This window comes from Pseudorca crassidens, chromosome 15, assembly GCF_039906515.1.
Source record: "Pseudorca crassidens isolate mPseCra1 chromosome 15, mPseCra1.hap1, whole genome shotgun sequence".
In the NCBI taxonomy this organism is placed as follows: Eukaryota; Metazoa; Chordata; class Mammalia; order Artiodactyla; family Delphinidae; genus Pseudorca; species Pseudorca crassidens.
In genome coordinates, this window is record NC_090310.1 from 15,042,459 (window position 1) to 15,069,146 (window position 26,688).

Genomic DNA, 26,688 nt, shown 5'->3' on the forward strand with positions numbered 1-26,688 from the left:
CTGTACAGCAAAATGAATCAGTCATATGTATACATATATCCCCTCTTTTTTAGATTTCCTTCCCGTTTAGGTCACCACTCAGCTATTCTTTCTATTTATTTATTTGTTTGTTTTTTTGTTTGTTTGTTTATGGCTGTCTTTGGGTCTTTGTTGCTGTGTGCGGGCTTTCTCTAGTTGCGGCGAGCGGGGGCTGCTCTTCATTGCAGTTCTCGAGCTTCTTCTCATCGTTGTGGCTTCTCTTGTTGCGCAGCATGGGCTCTAGGCGCGTGGGCTTCAGTAGTTGTGGCTCGCGGGCTCAGTAGTTGTGGCTCACAGGCTCTAGGGTGCAGGCTCAGTAGTTGTGGCACACGGACTTAGTTGCTCTGTGGCATGTGGGATCTTCCCGAACCAAGGCTCAAACCCGTGTCCCCTGCATTGGCAGGCAGGTTCTTAACCACTGCGCCACCAGGGATGTCCCTATTCTTTCTTTAAATAAACTTTCTGCCCTTTTCTTCCTTTCCTCTCAGTATGGAAATCCAACTATTCTAATATTTATATATTTTTGAAGTCCCTTAGATCATATAAGCTTTCTTCATTCATTTTCATTCTTTGCGTCTTTATTTTCCTCTGCTTGAGTTATTTCAAAGTTCCTATTCTCTAGCACACTGATTCTGTTTTCCATTTGGTCTCTTCTGCTGTAGATGCTCTCTATTGCATTTTCTATTTCATTCATTGAATTTTTCAGTCCCAGAATTTCTGTTTGGATTTTTTTTTTTTTTAAGATTTCTATCCCTTTCTTAAGTTTCTAATTTTGCTCATACATTGTTTTTCTGATTTTGTTGAATTGTCTTTATGTGTTTTCTTGTATCTCATTGAGTTTCATTAAAACAATTATTTTGAAATCTTTTTCAGATAGATTGCAAAATTCTGTGCCTGTGATTCAGTTATTAGAGGATTATTATTATCTTTTGCAGGTGACATGTTTTCTTGATTCTTCACATTCCTTGGAGTTTTGCATTGCTGCTTTTGCACTTGAAGTAGCAGACAGCTCCTCAAATCCTTTACTAGTTGCATTTAGGTGGATATACTGTTTATTAGTCCTGTTATATCTGGGAGCTTTCTCTGATCTTGTATGGACAGCCCAGCTCCACAGTTCTTACTCCCTCTTGTGGCAAAATTCTTAAGCTTTTATGCCTTCTCTGATTCTTACAACTCTCCTGGCTGGCTTCTAGGAACTTCTTTTTTTCCTTTCAGAAAGTGGTGCTATAGCTCAAAATTTCCAGAAAGTGGTTTCTCTTGCTCACAGATTCTGGTCTGATTTTTCTGAGCACACTCCATTTACCAGATCTCACTCTTGCCATCACATGCAGGAGTGTGCACACAGCCTGCTGCAGAGTGTGGGGAGGTGTGGGTTTATATGGGGCACTGGGAGTATGCATGGGTCCAATGGGGGAGATCATCAAGTGAGGTTCTCCCAGAGGCTAATGGCTGAGTTTCCTGCTGAAGTCCTGAGCTTGGTCAGCATGTCCCTTTAATGCCCTTTGATATTCTTATTTACCTCTTTCCTGGTGTCCTTTTGTCCCTAGTCATGGAGTTCCGGCTTCAGTATTCTAGGTGCTGCTGGAGAGAAATGGTTTTCTCCAACAATGTCCTGCACAGCCAGGCACTGGGTGCTGGGCACTCACTCACAGCCTCCCATTCTCTTGTGGGAGAGGTTACTGATGACTATTTCAGCCCTGTGCTGTGTTGTTTTGGGGGAGCATTGACACTGGCGAAATTCCTCTTACCCTCTCCAGCGCATCCAAATTCTTTTTTATTCTCCACGAAGTGCTGGAATCTGCCATATGGATTGCTGAACTTCTACAGGTCTCTCCCATCTGTGGGTATGTGTCCAAGTCAGCACACTTCAATTTTTCCACGACTGTATGCAAGAGGGTGTGGCAGGTTCACTGGCTCCTGCTGGTTCCACAGCCTGTATGGACATCTGTCGCCCTATTGCCATACAGTTGGGCAAGATTCCTCCTGGTTCCCTGGCATGTGGGGCTGTGTCCCATCTCCCACAGAGGTACTTTTGTTTGTGGGTGGATCCAATTATTAGCTGTTAAAAAGGGGGGCAAAAGGAGAGATGTATTCACTGTCATGATACTGGTGGCACTCTTAAAATTTACATACAGTAAGACTCAATTTTTGTGGTGTATACTTCTGTAGGTTTTAAAAAATGCATAGAGTTTATACCCACCATCTTAGTTGTGACATAGAACAGTCCTGTCACATCCAAAAATTCTCTTGTGCTTTAGTCTCTTTATCCTTGTGCTGATACCATCCTGTATTAATTATTTTACTTCATACATAGTAAGACGTGATATATGAAGAATATATCTTCTTCATTTTTTTTTCAGTATGTCTTGAGCATTCTTGGTTCTTTGCACTTATACATATGTATACATATAAAAAATTTGTTTTCTGATTTGAACTTCATTGAACTGATAGATCATTTTTCCTTTGCTATAAACAAGAGGACTTTTTGTTGCTTTGTAACAACTTGTAGCTGTTATCTTTGTAAGGACATATTATGCACATTTTATCACTGTGGCAAACTAGTGAGTACACATATTAACTAGATATTAAATGGTAAAAATGCAGACATCAGATGATATTAATCTGTTATGCTAAATGTTTAAATAATCATTTTTTCAGCTACCAGCTAATAGGTGACTACATAGATGCTCAGTTTGAGTCCTATCTTCAAGAAGAATTGAAAATTAAGCGTTCCTTTGTTGACTACCATGATTCCCGTATCCACGTGTGCCTTTACTTCATTTCACCTACAGGACATTCTCTGAAACCCCTTGATCTATTAACCATGAAGAACATTGACAGTAAGGTGCGTTCGGTAAATCTATCAACCTATCAAGATTTGATACTTATTGTGAAATAATACAAATCTTGAAGGCATTTGCACACAGAGAACTTGTTATTTTGTAATATGTATATATATATATATATCTTTTTTGTTGTTAATCTTTTTTTTAAAAAAATTAATTAATTAATTAATTAATTTTTGGCTGTGTTGGGTCTTCGTTGCTGTGCACGGGCTTTCTTCATTGTGGTGCGCAGGCTCCTCGTTGTGGTGGCTTCTCTTGTTGCAGAACACAGGCTCTAGGCACATGGGCTTCAGTAGTTGCAGCACGCAGGCTCAGTAGTTGTGTCTCATGGTCTCTAGAGCGCAGGCTCCGTAGTTGTGGCACGCGGGCTTAGTTGCTCCACAGCATATGGGATCTTCCCGGACCAGGACTTGAACCCGTGTCCCCTGCATTGGCAGGCGGATTCTTAACCACTGCGCCACGAGGGAAGTCCTTTTTTGTTAATCTTTAAAGCATTTATGTTTGTTTCCTAGGGATGCCATTGCAAAATACCACAGACTTAGTGGTTTAAACAACAGAAATTAATTTTCTCACAATTCTGGAGGCTATAAGTTCAAGACCAAGGTGTCGCCAAGTTTCATTTTTTCTGAAACCTCTTTTTAGGTGGCAGATTGCCACTTTCTCACTGCGTCCTCACATGATATTTCCTTTGTACACACAGCTGATGTCTCTGTCCAAGTTTCCCCTTTTTATGAGGACACCAGTGGGATTGGATTAGGGCCTATCTTCATGGCCTTATTTTGACTTAATCACCTCTTTAAAGGTTCTATCTCCAAATACTTTGTGAGATACTGGGGTTTAGGGCTTTAAGGTATGTGTGAGAGAGAAGGGGGAGACATATTCAGCCCATAATAGCATTTGATACATTTCAACCTTTCTTCCTTTCCAGAGAAATTTAATTACAATGTGTATCAGTTAGGAAAATGAGACACAGGTTTTAAAAAATTTAATAAAATTTAAAATTTATCATGCTAAGTGAAGTAAGTCAGACAGAGAAAGGCAAATATCATATGATATCACTTCTATGCAGAATCTAAAAAAAAATTCATACAAATGAACTTACAAAATAGAAACAAACAGACTTAGAGAACAGAATTTATGGTTGCCAGAGGGGAAGGGTGGGGGTGTGGGATAGATTGGGAGTCTGGGATTGACATGTACACACTGCTATATTTAAAATAGACAACCAACAAGGACCAACTGTATAGCACAGGGAACTCTGCTCAATATTCTGTAATTACCTAAATGGGAAAAGAATTTGGAAAAGAATAGATACATGTATGTGTATAACTGAATCACTTTTCTGTACACCAGAAATGAACACAACATTGTTAATCAACTATGCTCCAATCTAAAATAAAAATTTTAAAAACTTAAAAAAATTTTTTTTTAAATTTAGGGGTTTGTGATTAAATCATAATTCAGATCATGGTCATTTACCTGTAGTTTTGAAATAGAATTTACTCTATAGTACTATAAAATAATGCCATTAACATTTACCCGGTACCACTGATGGTGTGACACATGAAGATTTCATGATCCTGGCTACTGGTTCTGTCAGAGAAAATTCAGAATATATATAATTTTTTTTTCCAACAGAGAGCAAATGTACATATGAAAGAACTTGTTATGTCATGAGATTCTTTTCTGCACTCAGCCCTGGTAAAACATGCTGTCTTCAACTTTATTCAGTTGAAGGGAGGAAGAGTTCTAAAATTGCGTTCCCTTTATCAAAGAAGGCCTGACCTTTGCTATGTATTGTTCAAACTGGAAAGAAACGTTGTACTTAATCTAAGTCACCAAGTAGTTGAAAGAAGTTAGATTTCTAGCTAAAATTAAGAGCTGTCTCAATTTCTCGGTTAGTACTATATTCAATACTCAAGGACACACAGTTTTATTTTTAATTTTATGGGCAGCTGTAATCATCAAGCCATTTCCAGATACAAGAAGTTACTAATTTTTGCAAAGACCATTGCATAAAGGGTTGGGCAAGGCTGTGTCTGTCTGTTGTCTTCTCTTACAGGTTTCTCAGCTCTCCTTGCAATAAGTGACTTTTGTTCCTTAAATATGAACACCTGAGGAATTATTGACATGAAGCGTTTTCATTTCTCATGTGGTAATGATTTACTATCACTGGAGGATATCTTTTCCCAGCTTTCTCACTAATACAACCCAAGACATTTATGTTAGTCTTGAATCTACCATAGCAGTTGTCTGCTTTTTACTATGCAAGGTATTATTCAAGATTTTAAAATTAGACAAAGTTTTGGGGCTTCCCTGGTGGCGCAGTGGTTGGGAGTCCGCCTGCCGATGCAGGGGACACGGGTTCGTGCCCCAGTCCAGGAAGATCCCACATGCCGCGGAGCGGCTGGGCCCATGAGCCATGGCCGCTGAGCCTGCGCGTCCGGAGCCTGTGCTCCGCAGCGGGAGAGGCCACGACAGTGAGAGGCCCGCGTACCGCAAAAAAAAAAAAAAAAAAAAATTAGACAAAATTTTGAACATCTACTTTATAATATTGAAGCCCTAGATTTTCATAAGGATTTTTTTAAAATGTACTTTGAGGAACCTAAAACAAAAGCAATAGACCTAAAACTGACTTTTATGCATTTCTACTAGATCACAGAACTTAACGTTGTGTAGCTATGATTTAACAGTAACAATTTATTTTAACAGTAATAAAACATATTTTGGAATTTTATATTGTTATTTTCTACAAAGTTTAATTATTAAGATGTAAATTCATTGAGAAGCAATGATCATATTGTAGAGCTAGGAAGAAAATTTTATGTATAAAATTTCAAGTTCAAATATGCAATGTGAAATCATTTCTTTTTACAAATTACAAATGGACTTTTTTGTTAGCACGGTGCTATACACACATATATACACACTCAGCTTTTAAAGTATAGTAAAAAAAAGTCTACTATTTTTAGGTGGTCTTTGGAAAACACAAGCAGATCTACCTGCAAGGTCATCTAGGTAGAACAAGATTCTACCTAGAAAATGGGACAGTGATTAAGGTGGATTTATGGAGAAGATGATGCAAATGAATGACAGGTAGAAGGACAAAGTTGATCTGTTCTATAATTTTGATGAAAGGTCTCTTCTGACTGTTTAATACTCAGTTTAATAAGAAATCAAATTGATAATGAAATCAAATTGATCATACTTCATTTTGCTACTTACATTTTACTAACTCCAGATGTGTAAGAAAGTTTGAGAAAGAAAATTGAGGTTTCTAAACCTGAATTCTGATTAAAGATTAATCTTCAAAAGTACTGATGATTTTGGAAAGTAATTCTGTGAGGAAGTCATGATAGCCAGTGATAATCTAGTTATGAAAATTTATTGTCAGAAATTGAGGTTTTGACTGTAAATATAACAAATTAATAACAAATCCTCAATGGTGAGATTTTGTTTGCTTCTTTCTTAATAGGTGAACATTATACCACTGATTGCCAAAGCAGATACAATTTCTAAAAATGATTTACAGAAATTTAAGTGTAAGATAATGAGTGAATTGATTAGTAATGGCATCCAGATATACCAGTTCCCAACAGATGATGAAGCTACCATGGACGTGGACACCTCAATGAATGTAAGCTTCTAACTACTGAATATCAGTTCTATTTGACAGGTGGGAATGAAAGTATAATTTATAAGTAACAATATTAGTAATATAGTGTCACTTGTATCTGACAAAGATACTATAAATAAGATTTTTTTTCCCAAAAGCCAGTGTGGGAAAATGTTTCACTTTCTTGATTTTGAAAAATGTTTGCTGATAATCAATTCTTTTAAAAAGCGTTTTATTGAGATATAGTTCACATACCATGTGACTCACCTGTTAGAATATACAATTTAGTGAGTTTTAGTTTATTCACAGTGTGTGCAACCATCACCACAACGAAATTTAGGACATTTTTATTTCTCAAAAAGAAATCCCATACTCTTCAGCTTTCTCACCTACTACCTGTCAGCCCTCCTCTCCACCAACCCTAGGAAACCACTAATCAACTTCTTTCTCTTCAGATTTCTCTGTTCTGGACATGTCATATGAATGGAATTATATAATATTTGGTCTTTTCATGATTTTATCGGCTATTAATATGTCTTCCCAAGAGAAAAATTTACTCAGACCCTTTGTCTATTTTTAATTGAGCTTTTGTCTTTTTATTATTGGGTTGTAAGAGTTCTTTATATATTCTGGATACAAGTTGCTTATGAGATACATGATTTGCAAATATTTCTCCCAATCTGTTGGTCTTTCCATTTTATTTTTGGTGTGCTTTGAAACACAAACTTTTTAATATTGATGAAGTCCAGTTTATTTATTTTTATTGTTAGTTGTGCTTTTGATGTCATATCTAAGAATGTTTTGTCAAATCCAAGGTAATAAAGATTTACTTATAAGTTTTCTTCTAAGAGGTTTTAAAATTGTGGTAAAATACACATAACCTGAAAATTACCACCTTAAACTTTTTTAAAGCTTACAGCTGAGTGGCATTATACTTTTACAGTGTTGTGCTACTATCATTGCCACCATCTATATCCATAGAACTCTTTTCATCTTCAAAAACTGAAGCTCTGTAATAAACAATAATTCCCCATTACTCTTTCCCTCAGCCCTATGAATTTGGCTACTCAAGGTACTTCTAGTAGATGGAAATATATAATATTTGCCCTTTTATACCTGTACAAATATTTATTTGAGTCCCTGCTTTCAATTCCCTTGGGTAGTGCCAAGAAGTGGAATTGCTGGATTGTATGGTAATTCTACGTTTAATTTCTTGAGGAACCGCCATACTGTTTTCCATAGTGGCTGCACTATTTTACATTCCCACCAAAAGTGTACAAGGATTCCAATTTATCCACATTCATACCAACACTTGTTACTTTCTGGGTTTTTTTTTTAAGTAATAGTTTATATTAATGGATGTGAGGTGGTATCTCATTGTGGTTTTGATTTGCATTTCCCTGATGATTAGTAATGTTAAGCATCTTTTCATGTGCCTGTTGGCCATCTGCATGTCTTCTTTGAAAAAATGTCTATTGAGGTCTTCTGCCCTTTTTAAAAATTGGGTTGTTTGCTTTTTTTTGATGTTGAATTGTATGAGCTGTTTATATATTTTAGGTATTAACCCCTTATTAGATATATCATTTGCAAATTTTTTTAATTCAGTAGGTTGTCTTTTCATTTTGTTGATGGTTTCCTCTGATGTGCAAAAGGTTTTAAATTAAATTAGATCCCATTTGTTTATTTTTTTTGCTTTTGTATCCTCTGCCTGAGGGGAAAGATCCAAAAAAATATTGTGACCACTTATGTCAAAGAGTGTTCTATGTTCTCTTTTAGGAGTTTTATGGTTTCTGGTCTTACATTTAGGTCTTTAATCAATCTTCTGTTTATTTTTGTATATCTTATGACAAAAGGTTCTAATTTCATTCCTTTACATGTAGCTGTGTAGTTATCATGTAGTTATCCCAGCACCATTTATTGAAGAGACTGTCTTTTCCGCATTGTATATTTTTCTCTCCTTTGTCATAGATTAATTGGCCATATTTGTGTAGTTTTATAACTGGGCTCTTTGTTTTGTTCCATTGATCTACATGTCTGTCTTTGTGTCAGTACCATACTATTTTGACACTGTAGTTTTATAGTATAGTCTGAAGTCAGGGAGTGTGATACCTCCAGTTTTGTTCTTTTTTCTCAAGATCACTTTGGCTATTCAAGGACTTTTGTGGAACCATACAATTTTATTATTATTTATTCTGGTTCTGTGGAAAATGTCATGTGTATTTTGATAGGAGTTGAATTAAATCTACAGGTTATTTTGTGTAGTATGGACATTTTAACATTATTAATTCTTCCAACCCATGATTGTGGTATATTTTTTTCACTAATTGGTGTCATCTTCATATTCCTTCACCAACGTCTTATATTTTTCAGAGTATAGATCTTTCACCTCCTCTTTTAAGCCAATTCTAGGTATTTTATTCATTTTGATGTGATTTTAAACAGGATTGTTTTCTTGCTTTCTCTTTTTGATAGTTCATTATTAGTGTATAGAAAAGGAACAGAAATCTGTATATTAACCTTTTTATGCAACTTTATTGAATTCATTTATTAGTTCCAGTAGTTTTTTGGTAGAGGCTTAAAAGTTTTCTGTATATAGTATCATGTCATCTGCAAATGCTGACAGTTTTACTTCTTCCCTTCCAATTTGGATGCCATTTATTTATTTATTTACATCTTTATTGGAGTATAATTGCTTTACAATGGTGTGTTAGTTTCTGCTTTATAACAAAGTGAATCAGTTATACATATACGTATGTTCCCATATCTCTTCCCTCTTGCGTCTCCCTCCCTCCCACCCTCCCTATCCCACCCCTCCAGGCGGTCACAAAGCACCGAGCTGATATCCCTGTGCTATGCGGCTGCTTCCCACTAGCTATCTACCTTACGTTTGGTAGCGTATATATCTCCATGCCTCTCTCTCGCTTTGTCGCAGCTTACCCTTCCCCCTCCCCATATCCTCAAGTCCATTCTCTAGTAGGTCTGTGTCTTTATTCCTGTCTTACCCCTAGGTTCTTCATGACATTTTTTTCTCTGACTGCTGTGGCTAGGACTTCCAATATTATGTTAAATAAAAGTGGTGATAGTGGGCATCCTTGTCTTGTTATTGATTTTAGAGGAAAAGCTTTCAGTTTTCAACATTAAGTATGATTTTACCTGTGGGTTTGTCATAAATGGCATCTATTATGTTGAGATATGTTCCCTCTACACCAACATCGATGAGAGCTTTTATCATGAATGAATGTTGAATTTTGTCAAATGCTTTTTCTACAGTTATTGAGATGATCATGAGATTTTATCCCTTGATTTGTTAATATGGTGTGTCACACTGATTGATTTGCAGATATTGAGCCACCCTTGCATCCCTGGAATAAATCAGACTTGATCATGGTTTATGATTCTTCTTATATATTGTTGAATTTGGTTACCTAATATTTTGTTGAGGATTTTTGTACCTATATACACCTAAGATGTTGGCCTGTCATTTTCTTTCTTTTTTTTTTTTTTTGCTGTGTCTTTGGTTTTAGTATCAGGGTAATGGTAGAGTCGTAAATGAATTTGGGAGTGTTCCCTCTTCTTCAGTTTTTTGGAGTAGCTTGAGAAAGATAGGCATTAGCTCTTCTTTATATGTTTAGTAGAATTCCCATATGAGGCTGTCTGGTCCTGGATTTTTGTTTGCTAGGAGTTTTCTGATTACTGATTCAATTTCACTACTAAATATTGGTCTGTTCAGATTATATATTTCTTCCTGGTTCAGTTTTGGGAGATTATATTTTTCTAGGAATTTATCCATTTTTTCTAGGTTGTCCAATTTATTGGCTTATAATTATTCATAGTATTCTCTTATGATTTTTTAATTTCTGTAATATTCATTGTAATTTCTCCTCTTTCACTTATTATTTTGTTTATTTGGGCCCTCTCTCTTTCTCTCTTTTTTTTTTTTTCTTTTTTTGTGGTACGTGGGCCTCTCACTGTTGTGGCCTCTCCCGTTGCAGAGCACAGGCTCCGGATGCACAGGCTCAGCGGCCATGGCTCACGGGCCCAGCCACTCCGTGGCATGTGGGATCTTCCCGGACCGGGGCACGAACCCGTTTCCCCTGCATCGGCAGGCGGACTCTCAACCACTGCGCCACCAGGGAAGCCCTCTCTCTCTTTTTTATAATCAGCCTGGCTAAAGGCTTGTCAATTTTGTTTACCTTTTTAAAAAACAAGCTTTCCATGACCAGGGTCACAAAGATGGTTCAACATAAGCATATCAATCAATGTGATACACCATGTACACCATGCAAAACCATATGATCATCTCAATAGATGCAGAAAAAAGCATTTGATAAAATTCAACATCCATTCATGATAAAAACCCTTACGAAAGTGGGTATAGAGGGAACATATCTCAACATAATAAAAACTATTTGGGCTTCCCTGGTGGCACAGTGGTTGAGAGTCCGCCTGCCGATGCAGGGAACACGGGTTCGTGCCCCGGTCCGGGAAGATCCCACATGCCGCAGAGCGGCTGGGCCTGTGAGCCATGGCCGCTGAGCCTGCGCGTCCGGAGCCTGTGCTCCGCAAAGGGAGAGGCCACAACAGTGAGAGGCCCATGTACCACAAAAAGAAAAAGCTATTTATGACAGACCCACAGCCAATATACTACTCAACAGTGAGAAGCTAAAGCCTTCCTGCTAAAATCTGGAACGAGACAAGGATGCGCACTCTTACCACTTCTATTCAACATAGTATTGGATGTCCTAGCCACAGCAATCAGACAGGAAAAAGAAATAAAAGGTATTCAAATCAGTAAGGAATAGGTAAAATTGTCATTATATGCAGGTGACATGATACTATATATAGAAAACCCTAAAGACTCCACACAAAAACTACTAGAACTGATAAATGAATTCAGCAAGGTAGAAGGATACAAGATTAACATACAGAAATCAGTTGCCTTTCTTTTTTTTTTAACCCCAAATAGTTTATTTTACTTTGTTTTATACTTTATTGAAGCATAGTTGATCTACAATGTTGTGTTAATTTCTGCTGCACAGCAAAGTGATTCAGTTGTGTGTGTATATATATATATTCTTTTTCATGTTCTTTTCCATTATGGTTTATCACAGGATATTGAATATAGTTCCCTGTGCTATACAGTAAGATCTTGTTGTTTGTCCATCCTATATATACTAGTTTGTATCTGCTAATCCCGAACTCCCATTCCTTCTCTCCCCCAATCCCCACCTCCCAGCAACCACAAGTCTGTTCTCTATGTCTGTGAGTCTGTTTCTGTCTCATAGATATGTACATTTGTGTCGTATAGCTTTCAGTTATAAAATAAATAAGTCCTGGGGATGTGGTGTACAACATAGTGACTGTAGTTAATAGTACTGTATTGTATATTTGAAAGTTGCTAAGAGAGTAGATTCAAAAAGATCTCATCACAAGAAAAAAATTGTAACTGTGTGGTGATGGATGTTAACTAGACTTACTGTGGTGGTCATTTTATGATATATACAAATACCAAATCATTATGTTGTACATCAGAAACTAATATAATATGTCAGTTATATCCCAATTAAAAAATACTTTTAAAAATATCATCTGAGAACAGATAGTTTTACTAATTCCTTTCTGATTTGCATTCCTTTTAAAATTTGCTTCTCCATTTTCTATATAGTATTATTTATTAATATGCTTTATGTTATATTTCAATTAACTAATTATTAGAGTTTTCTTAATTTTGTCTTTTAGCTTTTATACTGGAGTTAAAAGTGATTTGCTTATTGTGTTTCAGGGTAAAGATAATGTGAGAAAAATTATATGTCTACCAAAAACTGTTTTCTTTGTATTCCCCACAGCCGAATGCCTTGCTTTAGGCTGTACTCAGTAGGTAGTTTTCAATTGTGTGCATGATCTCGCACAAATGCTTACAGCAATTAATTTGCACATATTTAATGTGAAGTCATAAAATCTGAGGCAAGATAAATCACTTGTTTGAATAAACTTATGATGATATTATTGTCTCTGTTGTTTCCATAACAGAAATAAGATTAACAGAGTAAGTTATATTGGTATAAGGAAACATGATTAAAATTGTACTTACTTTCTAGGAACACTTACCTTTTGCTGTAGTAGGAAGTACAGATGAAGTGAAAGTTGGAAAAAGAATGGTCAGAGGCCGTCAGTACCCTTGGGGAGTTTTACAAGGTAAATGTAACAAAGATGCGCAGGCTTGCTCTGGAATGATTATGCTTAAATATATATATAATTATAAAAATTATATAACATATAACTATAAATATGTAAAACAAAATATTTTAACTTGAGTCAATATTGGTAACTCTTGCTAAACAGCAAATTAATAGTTACTGATAAGGAGCACAGATTCTGTTTCATTTAAGATAATGTTTATTTTGATTGTAACCTATTCTCACGGGAGTTTTCTGGATGGTGCTTTAGGCAAAAATTCAGAAACTGGGCAGAACCTCCTCATTTCCCCCATCTGCTATATGCAGATTATCTCTCTATGCATAAACCGTCACATTCAGAATGTTGGAAAGTTCTTTGAACAAAAGAACTCTGAACAACACAGAAGCATAAATATTGGTACTTGAAACATGTTATATAAGTTAATTGCTACCTAATTTATAAAGCATTTTAAAGTGGTCCCTATAAAAAGGGATGGAAAACCATTTTAAAAATAAAGTAATACAATTCATTTTTGGCTAAATTATACCTAGACATTTATATTAGTTATCTAGCATCATGATGAGTTAGAATAGTGTAATAGCAGTCATTTATTGTCTGATTCGTATACTTGTGATACTAATTATTGGGGACTAGTTTCCAAATGTTATTTTCAGTTAATATATTACAAATTTTTAAATTTATGAAATGTACTTAAACACAACATATTTTAATGAATATTACATTTGGTTATAATATCATACACAATGCACAAAGTATTGTGCTCAGTCTTTTGGATATGACAAACACAGTAGAGAGCCATGTGAATTTATTGAGTGATTTTGAAAACTGACTAATTCATTCTCATAAATATGGTGTATAAATATAGTTTAATAACTAAATCATGCATAGTTGTTAAGACCTTTATGTTAGCAGGATTTACTTTAATAAAATTATTTACTTTAGTGAAATTATATTATATTCTTTTTTAGTGCTCTGTAAAATACCTTGAGCATATTCATTTGAAAAATACTAACATAATTATTAATGAAAGTTTATGCCATCTACTAATATTACATGTTATTTCAGTGTTTCCTATTTATTCTTTGGCTAATAAATTTCAAGCAAATTTCCTGGTCTATAAATAAACTCTACCTATAATTTGTATGTACCATATAACCATAGTTACATGGTTAAAAGAATTATAGCTATTAATCTGAACGATCTCTTAGCTCACTCAAGAATACTTAGAAAGTGATAGGGATTGATAATAAGCTTTGTGGCTTTATTATTTTTCTGCCTAGTGGAAAATGAAAATCACTGTGACTTTGTTAAGCTCCGGGATGTGCTTTTTTGTACAAACATGGAAGACTTGAAAGAACAAACCCACACTTGGCACTATGAACGTTATAGGTGCAGCAAACTTCAGAAAATGGGATTTACTGATGTGGATCCAGACAACCAGCCAGTAAGGTGAGTGGAGATCTTGCTCAAACAAGATGACGGGTGACTTAGAAATCCCCTACAACGATGAGATATGATTATTTCGGAATGAGAATAGCTGTACTTCTCACATCCTAAATTGTGTGGTTTTTCATCATCTTCAGACTTAGATGGAGAGTTAGTAGGAGCAACATAATGCAAGGGCTCGTTTATATGCATCCAATATGTGTATGTGCTGAAATGTGTATCCAAAAGAAAAGTAGATTTATGGAACAGAAGCTCAGGAAAGAGATTTGCAAATATTAGTAAAAATTGGTACAAGATGGCAAAGGATATTGAGGATTGGATGGAGGAAAGAGGAAAAGCAGCAGTGTAATGGCATGGTGTTGTCGAATCCAAGTTCACGTGCACGACACACAGTGAGGCCAAACAAACTGAAACATTGGAGTTTGGAGCAGAGGAAGGTTTATCGCAAGGACCTTGCAAGGAGAATGGGTGGCTCATGCTCAAAAGACCTGAACTCTGGTGGGTTTCAGGGAAGAAGTTTTTATAGGCAAAATTTGTGGGGGAGGGCTGTAGGGTGTGTAACCCTCCTCTGATTGGTTGATGGTGAGGTAACAGGGTGATGTTCAGTCATCAGCCTTCTGGTTCCTACCAGTCTGGGTCTACATGCTTGTGCTCAGCGTGAAATTATCATCCTCCACCTGGGTAGGCACGTTAGTTCCTGTAGAAGAACTCAAGAGATCTGTATCAGATTGTCATACACACACTCCCACCCCTGCCCCAGGAGGAACCAGGTCCAGGACCCCATGCTGCACTATTGTTTCTTTCTGCATTCCCTCACTTTCCTCCCAGTAACTGTTTGAATCTGCCCTTTGGAACTCAGGGAAGGTCTAGGAGGCGGAAAGCCTTTTTCCCACGAACAAGAAAGGTGGTACATGGAAAGGCTTTTATGCCTGGGAGGGTCCCACAACATCCCGCTCGGTTTCAATCTTCCCTTTTCTTTGATATTCCTCCATCTTGAGGGGAACAGGTGTTGGACAAGAAAGGGCATAACATTTTGGATTGGAGAGCTCAATCATAAACTTGGCAGAGAATCTAGGTTTTCGGGGGTCTCAGTTTCAACGGAAGTCAAGTGAAAATAGTTTGAGAGCAGGTGTACTTAGCTATATTGAGGAGGAATAGGATTTGTGCTGCAGAAGGATGACAGTGTAGAACAATCCAGTTATATTAGTAACAGTACTTTGAAGGCAACCAGAATTGAACTGGCTATCTTAAATGCATCATATTTTGAAAGACGCCTGGCCTTATTTTAATTATTTTGAGAACCTCATAAATTAGATGTTCCCCCAAATTTTGTTGTCAAAAGATGTGAAGAAGTGTGATAATAAAAAGTGGTAGGAGAAACAAAACATATTTTAAGTGTTTCAAAATGTGAGTACTTACTATATATACACTCTCTATACTTATATTCAATATGGCCCCTCACTTTTTTACATCTCGTGATATAGAAATTTTCATTTCTATACATGAGAGAATATTGGTAAATGTCCTTATATGTGACATAACAATATATATATATGTATTTTATTGAAGTATAGTTGATTTACAATATTGTGTTAGTTTCTGCTGTATAGCAAAGTGATTCAGATATATAGAGAGATATAGATATATTCTTTTCCATTATGGTTTATCACAGGTTATTGAATATAGTTCCCTGTACTATAGAGTAGGACCTTGTTGTTTATCCATTCTATATATAATAGTTTGCATCTGTTAATCCCAAACTCCCAGTCCATCCCTCCCCTCCCCCCTCCCCCTTGACAACCACAAGTCTGTTCTCTATGTCTGGGAGTCTCTTTCTATTTCATAGATAAGTTCATTTGTGTCATATTTTAGATTCCACATATAAGTGATACCATATGGTATTTGTCTTTCTCTTTTTGACTTACTTCACTTAGTATGATAATTTCTAGGTCCATCCATGTTGCTGCAAATACCATTATTTCATTCTTTTTTATGGCTGAGTAGTATTCCATTGTATATATGTACTACCTCTTCTTTATCCATTCTTCTGTTGATGAACATTTAGGTTGTTTCCATGTCTTGGCTCTTGTGAATAGTGCTGCTATGAATGCACGGGTGCATGTATCTTTTTGAATTACAGTTTTGTCTGGATATATGCTCAGAAGTGGGATTGCTGGATCATATAGCAATGCTATTTTCAGTTTTTTGAGGCATGTCCATACTGTTTTCCATAGTACCAATTTACTTTCCCACCAACAGTGTAGGAGGGTTCCTTTTTCCCCATACCCTCCCCAGCCTTTGTTATTTGTAGATTTTTTTAATGATAGCTATTCTGACCAGTGTGAGGTGGTACCTCATTGCAGTTTTGATTTGCATTTCTCTAATAATTAGGGATGCTGAGCATCTTTTCATGTGCCTGTTGGCCATCTGTAGGTCTTCTTTTGGAGAAATGACTATTTAGGTCTTCTGCCTATTTTTCGATTGGGTTGTTTGGTTTTTTTGTTGTTGAGTTGTATGAGCTACTTATATTAATAAACAATATATATGTTTACATGTTTATTTATATTAACATTTTAATATAAAAGTAACACAAATTTCTTTTCAGTTTTCAAGAGATCTATGAAGCCAAAAGGCAGGATTTCTTGGATCAATGTCAGAGGGAAGAAGAAAAGTTGAAACAGAAGTTTGTGCAGAGAGTAAAGCAGAAAGAAACAGCATTTAAAGAAGCTGAAAAAGAGGCAAGTCCTGCTAGTTTGATATAATTTGTATTCAAGTTTAGGTGTCCTATTAAGTTGGAGGTTTTCATCTCAAGAGTTTAGATGATTTTGTTGGAGGATACTTTGCTATTCTTCAAAAAGTAGCTATTTACCATATAGGTTTTGGATACAGCCTTTAAAATTTTGCCATCTGTAATCTTATTTTTTTCTAGAGCATTTGGAGAATTTACTTTTTTTATTTTTTAAACTGAAGTATAATTTGACTTACAATATTGTATCAGTTTTGGGTATACAACAGTGATTGATTTTTTTAAATTTATTTATTTTATTTTATTATTTTTATTTTTGGCTGTGTTGGGTCTTCGTTGCTGCACACAGGCTTTCTCTAGTTGCGGCGAGCGGGGGCTACTCTTCGTTGCGGTGCGTGGGGTTCCCATTGTGGTGGCTTCTCGTTGCGGAGCACGGGCTCTAGGTGTATGAGCTTCAGTAGTTGCGGCACGCAGGCTCAGTAGTTGTGGTGTACGGGCTTAGCTGCTCCACAGCATGTGGGATCTTCCTGGACCAGGGCTCAAACCAGTGTCCCCTGCATTGGCAGGCGGATTCTTAACCACTGCGCCACCAGGGAAGCCCCTGAATATTTTTATACATTACAAAATGATCACCATGATGTCCCAGTTACCATCTGTCACCATACAAGGTTTTACAATATTATTCACTATATTCCTTATGCTGTACATTACATGCCCATTACATTATTTTATAACTAGAAGTTTGTATCCCTTAATCTCCTTCACCTATTTCACTCATCCTCTAATGCCACTCTTCTCTGGCAACCACCTGTTTGTTCTCTGTATCTCTGAGTCTGTTTCTGTTTTATTATGTTTGTTCATTTGAATTGTTTTTTAGATTCCGTGTATAAGTGAAATCATATGGCATTTATCTTTCTCTATCTGACTTATTTCACTTAGCATAATACCCTCCAGGTCCATCCATGTTGTCACAAAAGGCAAAATTTCATTCTTTTTTATGGCTAATGTTCCATTGTATATATATACCACATCTTATTTATCCATTCATCTATTGATGGACACTTATGTTGCTTCCATATCTTGGCTATTGTAAATAATGCTGCAATGAGCATAGAGGTGCATATATTTTTTCAACTTAGTGTTTTTGTTTTCTTCAGAAAAATACCCAGAAGTGGAATTACTGGATCGTACTGTTGTTCTATTTTTAATTTTTTGAGGAAGCTCCGTCCTATTTTCCATAGTGACCGTATCAATTTACATTCCCACTAATTCTGCACAAGTGTTGCCTTTTCTCCACATCCTTGCCAAAGTGTTATCTTTTGGATAATAGCCATTTTGAAGGGTGTGAAGAGATATCTAATTGTGAACTTGAATTGCATTTCCCTGATGATCAGTTATGTTGAGCATTTTCTCATGTACCTGTTGGTCATCTCCATATCTTCTTTGGAAAAATGTCTGTGTAGTTCCTCTGCTCATTTTGTAATTGGGTTGTTTGGGGTTTTTTTTATGTTGAGTTGTATGCATTCTTTATATATTTTGATTATTAACCCCTTATTAGATATATTGTTTAAAAATGTCTTCTCCCGTTCAATAGGCTGCCTTTTCATTTTGTTAATAACTTCCTTCACTGTGCAAAAGCTTTTCAGTTTGATGGAGTCCTATTTGTTTATTTTTGCATTTGTTTCCCGTCCCTGAGGAGACATATCCAAAAAAATTAAGACCGATGTCAAAGAGCTTACTGCCTATGTTTTTTCTAGAGTTTTGTGGTTTCAGATCTTACAGTTATATCTTTAATCCAATTTGAGTTTATTTTTGTATATGGCATCAGAAAGTAGTCCAGTTTGATTCCTTTGCATGTAGCTGTCCAGTTTTCCCAACATCATTTATTGAAGAGGCTGTCTTTCCCTCATGTACATTCTTGCCTCCTTTGTTGTAGATTAGTTGACCGTATTAAGTGTGGGTTTATTTCTGGTCTCTCTTTTCTGTTCCATGAGTTTGTGTGTCTGTTTTGATGCCAGTACCATATGTTGTGATTGCTGCAGCTACGTAGTATATACTTTGAAATCAGGAATGGAGAGACCTCCAGCTTTGTTCTTCTTTCTCAAGATTGTTTTGGCTATTTGTGGTCTTTTGTGTTTCCATACAAACTTTAGAATTATTTGTTCTAGTTCAGTGAAAAATGCCATTGGTACTTTGATAGGGATAACATTGGATCTGTAGATTGTCTTTTGTATTGTAGTTATTATACCAATAATTTTTTCAATCCACGATGACAGTATATCTTTCCATTTATTTGTGTCATTTCAATTTCTTTCATCGTTTTCCAAGTACAAGTCTTTTATGTCCTTGGTTAGATTTATTTCTAGGTATTTTATTGTTTTTTTGCAATTGTAATGGGTTTGTTTTCTTAATTTCTCTTTCTGATAGTTCCTTGTTAGTGTATAGAATTGCAGCATATTTCTGTATATTAATTTTGTATTCTGCAACTTTACTGAATTCGTTTGCTAGTTCTAACAGTTTTTTGGTGACATCTTTAGGATTTTCTATATATAGTGTCATGTCCTCTGCAAACAGTGACAGTTTTACTTCTTCCTTGCTAATTTAGATGCCTTTTATTTCTTTTTCTTGTCTGATTGTTCTGGCTAGGACTTCCAATACTATGTTGAATAGATGTGGTGAGAGTGGACATCCTTGTTTTGTTCTTGATCTTAGGGGAAATACTTTCAGCTTTTCACAACTGAGTACCATGTTGGTTGTAGGTTTGTCATATATGGCCTTTATTATGTTGAGGTTATTATGTTCCATCTATACCCACTTTGTTGAGAGTTTTTATCATAAATTGATGTGGAATTTTGTCAAAAGCTTTTCCTGCATCTATTGATATGATCATATGATTTTATTCTTCAATTTTGTTAATATAGTATATATCACATTGTTTGATTTGTGAGTATTGTATTATCCTTGCATCCCTGGGGTAAATCCTGCTTGATCATGGTATATGATCCTTTTGATGTATTGTTGAATTTGATTTGCCAATATGTTGTTGAGGATTTTTGCATCTATGTTCATCAGTGATATTGGCCTGTAATTTTTTTTGTGTGTGGTTTCTTTGTCTGGTTTTGTTATCAGTGTAATGCTGGCCTTGTAGAATGAGTTCAGAAGTATTCCTTCCTCTTCAGCTTTTTGGAATAGTTTGAGAAGGATAGGCATTATCTCTTCTTTAAATGTTTAGCAGAATTCACCTGTCAAATTATCTGGTCCTGGACTTTTGTTTGTTGGGAGTTTTAAAATTACTGATTCAATTTTACTACTGGTAATTTGTTCATATTTTGAATTTCTTCCTGATTCAGTCTTGGGAAACTGTACATTTCTAGAAATTTATTCATTTCCTCTAGGTTGCCCATTTTATTGGCATATAATTTTTCATATTAATCTCTTATGATCCTTTGTATTTCTGTGGTATCATTTGTAACTTCTTTTTTTTTCATTTCTGATTTTACTTGGGCCCTCTTTTTTTCTTATGAGTCTAGCTAAAGGTTTATCAATTTTGTTTATCTTTTGAAAGAACCAGCTCTTAGTTTCATTGATCTTTTCTATTTTTTAAGCCTCTATTTCATTTATTTCTGCTTAAACCTTTATGATTTATTTTCTTCTGCTAACTTTGGGTTTTGTTAGTTCTTCTTTCCTAATTTGTTTATGTGTAATGTTAAGTTGTTTATACTAGATATTTTTCTTGTTTCCTGAGGTAGGCTTGTATTGCTATAAACTTCCCTCACAGCACTGCTTTCGCTGTATCCCATAGAATTTGGAAAAATGTGTTTCTGCTTTCATTTATCTCCAGGTATTTTTAAATTTCCCCTTTGTTTCTTCCATGACCCATTGGTTGTTTAGCAGCATATTGTTTGGCCTCCACATGTTCGTGTTTTTTGCAGTATTTTTCTTATAGTCGATTTCTAGTTCATAGTACTGTGGTTAGAAAAGAGGCTTGATATGATTTCACTCTTCTAAATTTATTGAGACTTCTTTTGTGGTCTGTGAAAGTTCCTAGAGAAAGTTCCATGTGTACTTGAAAAGAATATATATTTCTGCTGCTCTTGGACAGAGTATTCTATATATGTGTGTGTGTGTGTGTGTGATTTGAGACCAACGTTTCCTTATTGGTTTTCTGTCTGGATAATCTGTCCATTGATGTGAGTGCATTGTTAAAGTCCTTTAGTATGATTATGCTACTGTCAATTTCTTCCTTTAAGTTTGTTAATAGTTGCTTTATGTATTTGGGTGCTCCTATGTTGGGTGCATCTATATTTACAATTGTTATATCTTCTTGATGAACTGATCCCTTTATCATTATGTAATGTCCCTCTTTGTCTTTTGTTACCGTCTTTGCTTTAAAGCCTATTTTGGCTGATATAAGTATTGCTACACCAGCTGTCTTTTCATTTCCATAGAATATTTTTTCTGTCCCCTCATTTAGATTTATGATCCATTTGAGTTTAATTTTTGTGAAGGTTTGTATCTAGATTCTTTGGGGTTTTTTTTTCATGTGAATGTTCAGTTGTTTCAGCACAAGTTGTTGAAGAGAGTATCTTTCCTCGTACTACATATGCTCCTTTGTCAAAGACCAATTTGCTAAATATATTTGCATCCATTTCTAGGTTCTCTATTTTGTTGCATTGATCTATTTTTTTCACCAATATCACACTATCGTGATTACTGTAGTTTTAGTCAGATTACTATAGTCAGTGAAGTCAGGTAGCATCAGTTCTTCAAGTTTATTCTTCTCCTTCAATATTGTTTTGGTTATTCTGGGTCTTTTGTTTTGCTATAAAACCTTTAGAATCAGTTTGTCAATATCTATAAAATAATTTGCTGGGATTTTGATTAGGATTGCAATGAATCTGTAGGTCAAGTTGGGAAGACCTGACAACTTGACAATATTGAGTCTTCCTATCCACAAACATGAAATAGTTATTTATTTTGTTCTTCTCTAATTTTTTTCATCAGGGTTTTGTTGTTTTCTTCATATGGATCTTATATGTATTTTGTTAGATTTATACTTAAGTATTTCATTGGTGGGGGGTTAATGCAATTGTTATTGCGTTTCTTACTTCAAATTCCACTTGCTCACTGCTGGTATATAGGAAAGCAATTAACCTTTATATAATAACCTTATATCTTGCAACCTTGCTATAATCGCTAATTAGTTCCAGGAGTTTTTTGGTCAGTTCTTTGGGATTTGCTACATAGATGATTATGTTATCTGCAAACAATGACAGTTTTATGTCTTTCTTCCCAATCTGTATACATTTTATTTTTCTTCTCTTACTTTATTGCATTAGCAAGGACTTCCAGTACAATGTTGAAAAGGAGTAGTGAGGGGGGACATCCTGACCTTGAACCTGATTTGCAGGAAAAGTTCGAGTTTCTCACCAGAGTAGTTAACATTTGAAATGTTTATGTATTAAGATAAAGTTTAGCTTTCTCTGATTTCTACCTTCAACCTCCCATCTTTAAGTAAAAAGTTTTCTCAATGATTTTGCCATCATTTATAAATACCACACTCCCACATCCCCAGCCTTTGCAATCATTCTTCTTGCCATTGTATCTAGAAGCTCATTTACTTCTCAGGTCTGAAAATGTAATTACGAGCAATATGACTCCAGCAGAGATAATTTTTGAAACTGTTATTAAGAACAAGTGCTACTCTAATGATTAGGGTGTGTTTGATAACCAGAAAAAGAGAAACATGTACTTGGGGATGTGCCACCATAGCGTGCTTTGAGTCACAACTGCAGGTTTGTTTCACAGCTACAGGACAAGTTTGAGCATCTTAAGAGGGTCCAACAAGAGGAGACAATGAAACTTGAGGAGGAGAGAAGACAATTGGAAGAAGAAATAATAGATTTTTATAAAATGAAGGCTGCCTCTGGAACATTGCAGACTCAGGAGTGTACCAGTATAAGGAAGGACAAAGATCGTAAGAAATAATCCTCTCTTACCATCTGTGTGTCATGGAGCCCTATCACTCTCAATCCCATCTTCCTGTGAGATTTTTCTCATAGCACTAATTCTGATTGAAATTATACTAAGTTTTAAAATCTGTTTGCTTATTGTATGTTTTCTCCAACTAGAATGTGAACTCCTTGGGAGTAGGTACCTTGACCATCTTGTTAAATGTTCTGTCCTCAGTGTTTAGAGCAAGAGTAGCACAGAATTAGCAGTCAATAAATATTTGCTAAAATGAAAGAAAATCAAAGAATTATATAGCACAGTGTGAAAAGTGATTAGCTGTTGAAATTCTTTTACCATAGCCCTACTTGTGGCTCCAGGGACCAAGTGTATATATACTATTTCATATCTAAATAGAAGTAGGAGATTTGTTGGCATAAAATATTATGTTATAAAAGGCTAATTCTTATGCTGATATTCCTTAACAAATTCTACTGATAATTTCTTGATAGTTTTTATTAAATAAAATATTGTTTCTGATTGGAACTCTTAGGCTTTTATGTTAGACCTTGTAAAACTAATATTGGAATAAATCTTGAAAAGTTAGGGAGAGCCAGAAAACAGTGGGAAACCATGAGTAACATTTGGATGATAATATTACACCTTACATATTTGGGGTATATGTTAAAACTAAAGTTATCAAATAAAGTGGACTTTTTTTTTTGCCATTTCAAAATTTTCCTTCTGACTATATATCCTGATTTTCCACATTTACAATGTCAGTTCGCCTGTGTGTGTGGCTGACTCACCATGACTCATTCTATGAAAGTACTACCGTTGAGGGTCTGTATATATTTACTCCAGCTACATCTGGCATAGTTCATGGAATTTTTCTTATGTCCCTAAAAGAATAAATTTTTCTTCTGTTGTAATTTTATTACTGCATTCATTTCAAAGGCAGCATTTTTTTCAGGGTATCAGGGTATTGTGATTTTTGCCTCAAAATATTTGAGAAAATATAATCTGATTTATAATACCTTTACTTCTTGAAATTTTTTTTTTTTTGAAAAATACAGGGAAAGGGAGGTATATCCACAATGATTTTTATATATGTTATTAAGTCACCTTATGATTTTATCATTTGGGGGAAGAATGAAGTCTACTATGTGAACTTTTAATGGAACCTCTACAAGAACCAGGATCTTTGTTTTGTTCACTTATGAATTCATCCCTAGGCCTAGAACAGTGCCTGGCGGTAATTGTTCATTGAATAAATGAAAACAATAATAGTACATTAGCTATATTATATGCATGGATAGTTTAATTTAGATCATTGACTTTTAGAAGATAAACAATTAGTATAACATTATTGCTTTTCCACATGCTGGTGAATTATACAGCTAAGGGATTTTCATCTTCTCATTCTCTCAACATAATCCAGTGTTATTAAAATTTGAGTCACCAATGTTGTTACACATATAAAAAACTGTAATGTTAGCCTTGTAAAAGTGCATTTATAAAATGCACTTGGTTGCATTTGAGAATGGACCCTTTAGGTAATAATGTGATAGTCCATAGTTTCTTTTAGAGAAAGGAAAGATTCACCCTAAATAAACGGTATGGTTTTTCTTTCCACTTCTTTTCCAAAGGTATAAAACAAGTTATGATTTAGTAGTTTATAAAGCATACATTTGCTCATTAAAGAATGGTTTTATAAAATAGTATTTGTTTCCTATATAGCTTTTAACTATATGAATAAAATTATTTTTCTCTTTCAGGTCCACTTTCATGTTAAACAGAGGTTCCAGATTTATGTAGCACAGAAAGTTTTAATAAGTCAGCATTACTAAAAACTTATAAGTATACTTTACTTTTCCTTAGAGTTTTTATTTGCTAGATTATTTATTTGATATTAATGTAAATTCTTTTTTTTTTTTTTTTTTTTTTTGCGGTACGCGGGCCTCTCACTGTTGTGGCCTCTCCCGTTGCAGAGCACAGGCTCCGGACGCACAGGCTCAGCAGCCATGGCTCATGGGCCCAGCCGCAACAAGGCATGTGGGATCTTCCCGGACCGGAGCACGAACCCGTGTCCCCTGCATCGGCAGGCGGATTCTCAACCACTGCGCCACCAGGGAAGCCCTAAATTGTATTTTTTAAATTTCAGTTTCTACTTGATCATGGCTAGTAATACACATTCCAATGATTTTTATACATTTATCTTGTATTCTGTAACCCTTCTAAAACCTGTTAAATTCACTAATAAGTTGTAATATCTTTTTTTGCAGATTTATTTGAATTTCCTAGCTACATGATTATTTGGTATCTGAGTGAAAGCCATTTACTTTTCCAAATTTTATGTCTTTTATTTTCTTGCCTTACTTAATTGACTATGACTTTTAGTACAATGTTGAGTAGAAGTGGTGACAGGGGGCTTCATTATCTCATTCTCAATGTTAGAAATAGATACAGTTCAATCTGTCATTTGTTTCCAGTTTTATTGAGATATAATTGACATAGAACATTGTATAAGTTTAAGATGTACAATATGTTGATTTGATACATTTATATATTGCAAAATTATTACCAACATAGCATTAGCTAACACACCTTCTTACTGTCAGGTAGTTACCATTTCTTTGTGATGAGAACATTTAAGACCTATTTTCTTAGCAACATTCAAGTATATAATATGGTATTATCAACTATAATCACCATGCTGTACATTAGATTACTGTACAAAACTTGTTAACTTTATAGTTAAAAGTTTGTACCCTTTGACTGATAATTCCCCATTTTCCCCAACCCTGGCTTCTGGTAACCACCATTCTCTGTTTCTTGAATTTGGCATTTTTAGATTCCACATATAAGTGATGTCGTAAAGTATTTACCTTTCTGTCTGACTTATTTCACTTAGCATAATGTCCTCAAGTTTCATCCAAATTGTTGCAAATGGCAGGATTTCCTTCTTTCTTGTGGTTGAATAGTATTCCACACTTCTTTATTCATTCATCAATTGACATACCCTGAAGTTGTATTTATATCTTGCTATCGTGAATAATGCTGCAACTAACATGGGAATATATACCCAGAAGTATGGTTGCTGGGTCACATGGTCATTCTAATTTTAATTTTTTGAGAAACATCCATATTTTTTTCTCCATAGTAGCTATACAAACCTCCATTCCCAGCAACAATACACAAGAGTTCCATCTTCACTAACACTTGTTATCTCTTCTCTTTGGGATGACAGACATTTTCACAGGCATGAAGTGATATCTCATTGTGATTTTGATTTGCATTTCCCTTATGATTAGTGATATTGAGCACTTTTTCATGTGCTTGTTGGCCATTTGTATGTTTTCTTTGGAAAACTGTCAATTCAGTTTCTCTGTCCATTTCTTAATAGGATTGGTTTTTTGTTTTCTTTTGTTTTTAATATGGAGTTGTATGAGTTCTTTATGTATTTTGGATATTAGCCCTTTATCAGATACACAATTTGCAAATATTTTCATCCATTCAGTAGGATGTCTTTCATTTTGTTGATGGTTTCCTTTGCTGTGCAGAAGCCTTTTAGTTTGATGTTGGCCCACTTGTTTATTTTTGCTTTTGTTACGTTTCTTTTGGTGTCAAATCCAAAAAATCACCACCACGACTGATGTCAAAGAGCTTACTGCCTTTGTTTCCTCCTAGGAGTTCTTTGGTTTCAGGTCTTACATTCAAGTCTTTATCCATTTTGAGTGGGATTGGTGTATTGTGTAAGGTAGGTGTCCAGGTTCATTCTTTTGCATATGGCTGTCCAATTTTTTAAATTAATTAATTAATTAATATATTTTGGGCTGCGTTGGGTCTTCGTTGCTGTGCGTGGTCTT

General features: G+C 35.2%; 1 protein-coding gene across 5 annotated transcripts in view; it reads left to right on the top strand.

The window, feature by feature from the left end:
* Nucleotides 1-25,615, top strand: part of SEPTIN14 (septin 14) — an 82,589-nt gene extending 56,974 nt beyond the window's left edge. For 4 of the 5 annotated variants that reach the window (XM_067706031.1, XM_067706032.1, XM_067706033.1 and 1 more), the window contains 6 exons: nt 2,677-2,863; nt 6,340-6,501; nt 12,579-12,675; nt 13,959-14,127; nt 16,730-16,862; nt 22,679-24,964. In XM_067706031.1, coding sequence (XP_067562132.1) covers nt 2,677-2,863; nt 6,340-6,501; nt 12,579-12,675; nt 13,959-14,127; nt 16,730-16,862; nt 22,679-22,858 — 928 coding nt within the window. In that variant the 3' untranslated portion in view covers nt 22,859-24,964. Of the gene's footprint in view, nt 1-2,676; nt 2,864-6,339; nt 6,502-12,578; nt 12,676-13,958; nt 14,128-16,729; nt 16,863-22,678 lie in introns of all 5 variants that reach the window. The other variant, XM_067706036.1, reaches the window with a different exon arrangement.
* Nucleotides 25,616-26,688: the final 1,073 nt, after the last annotated feature.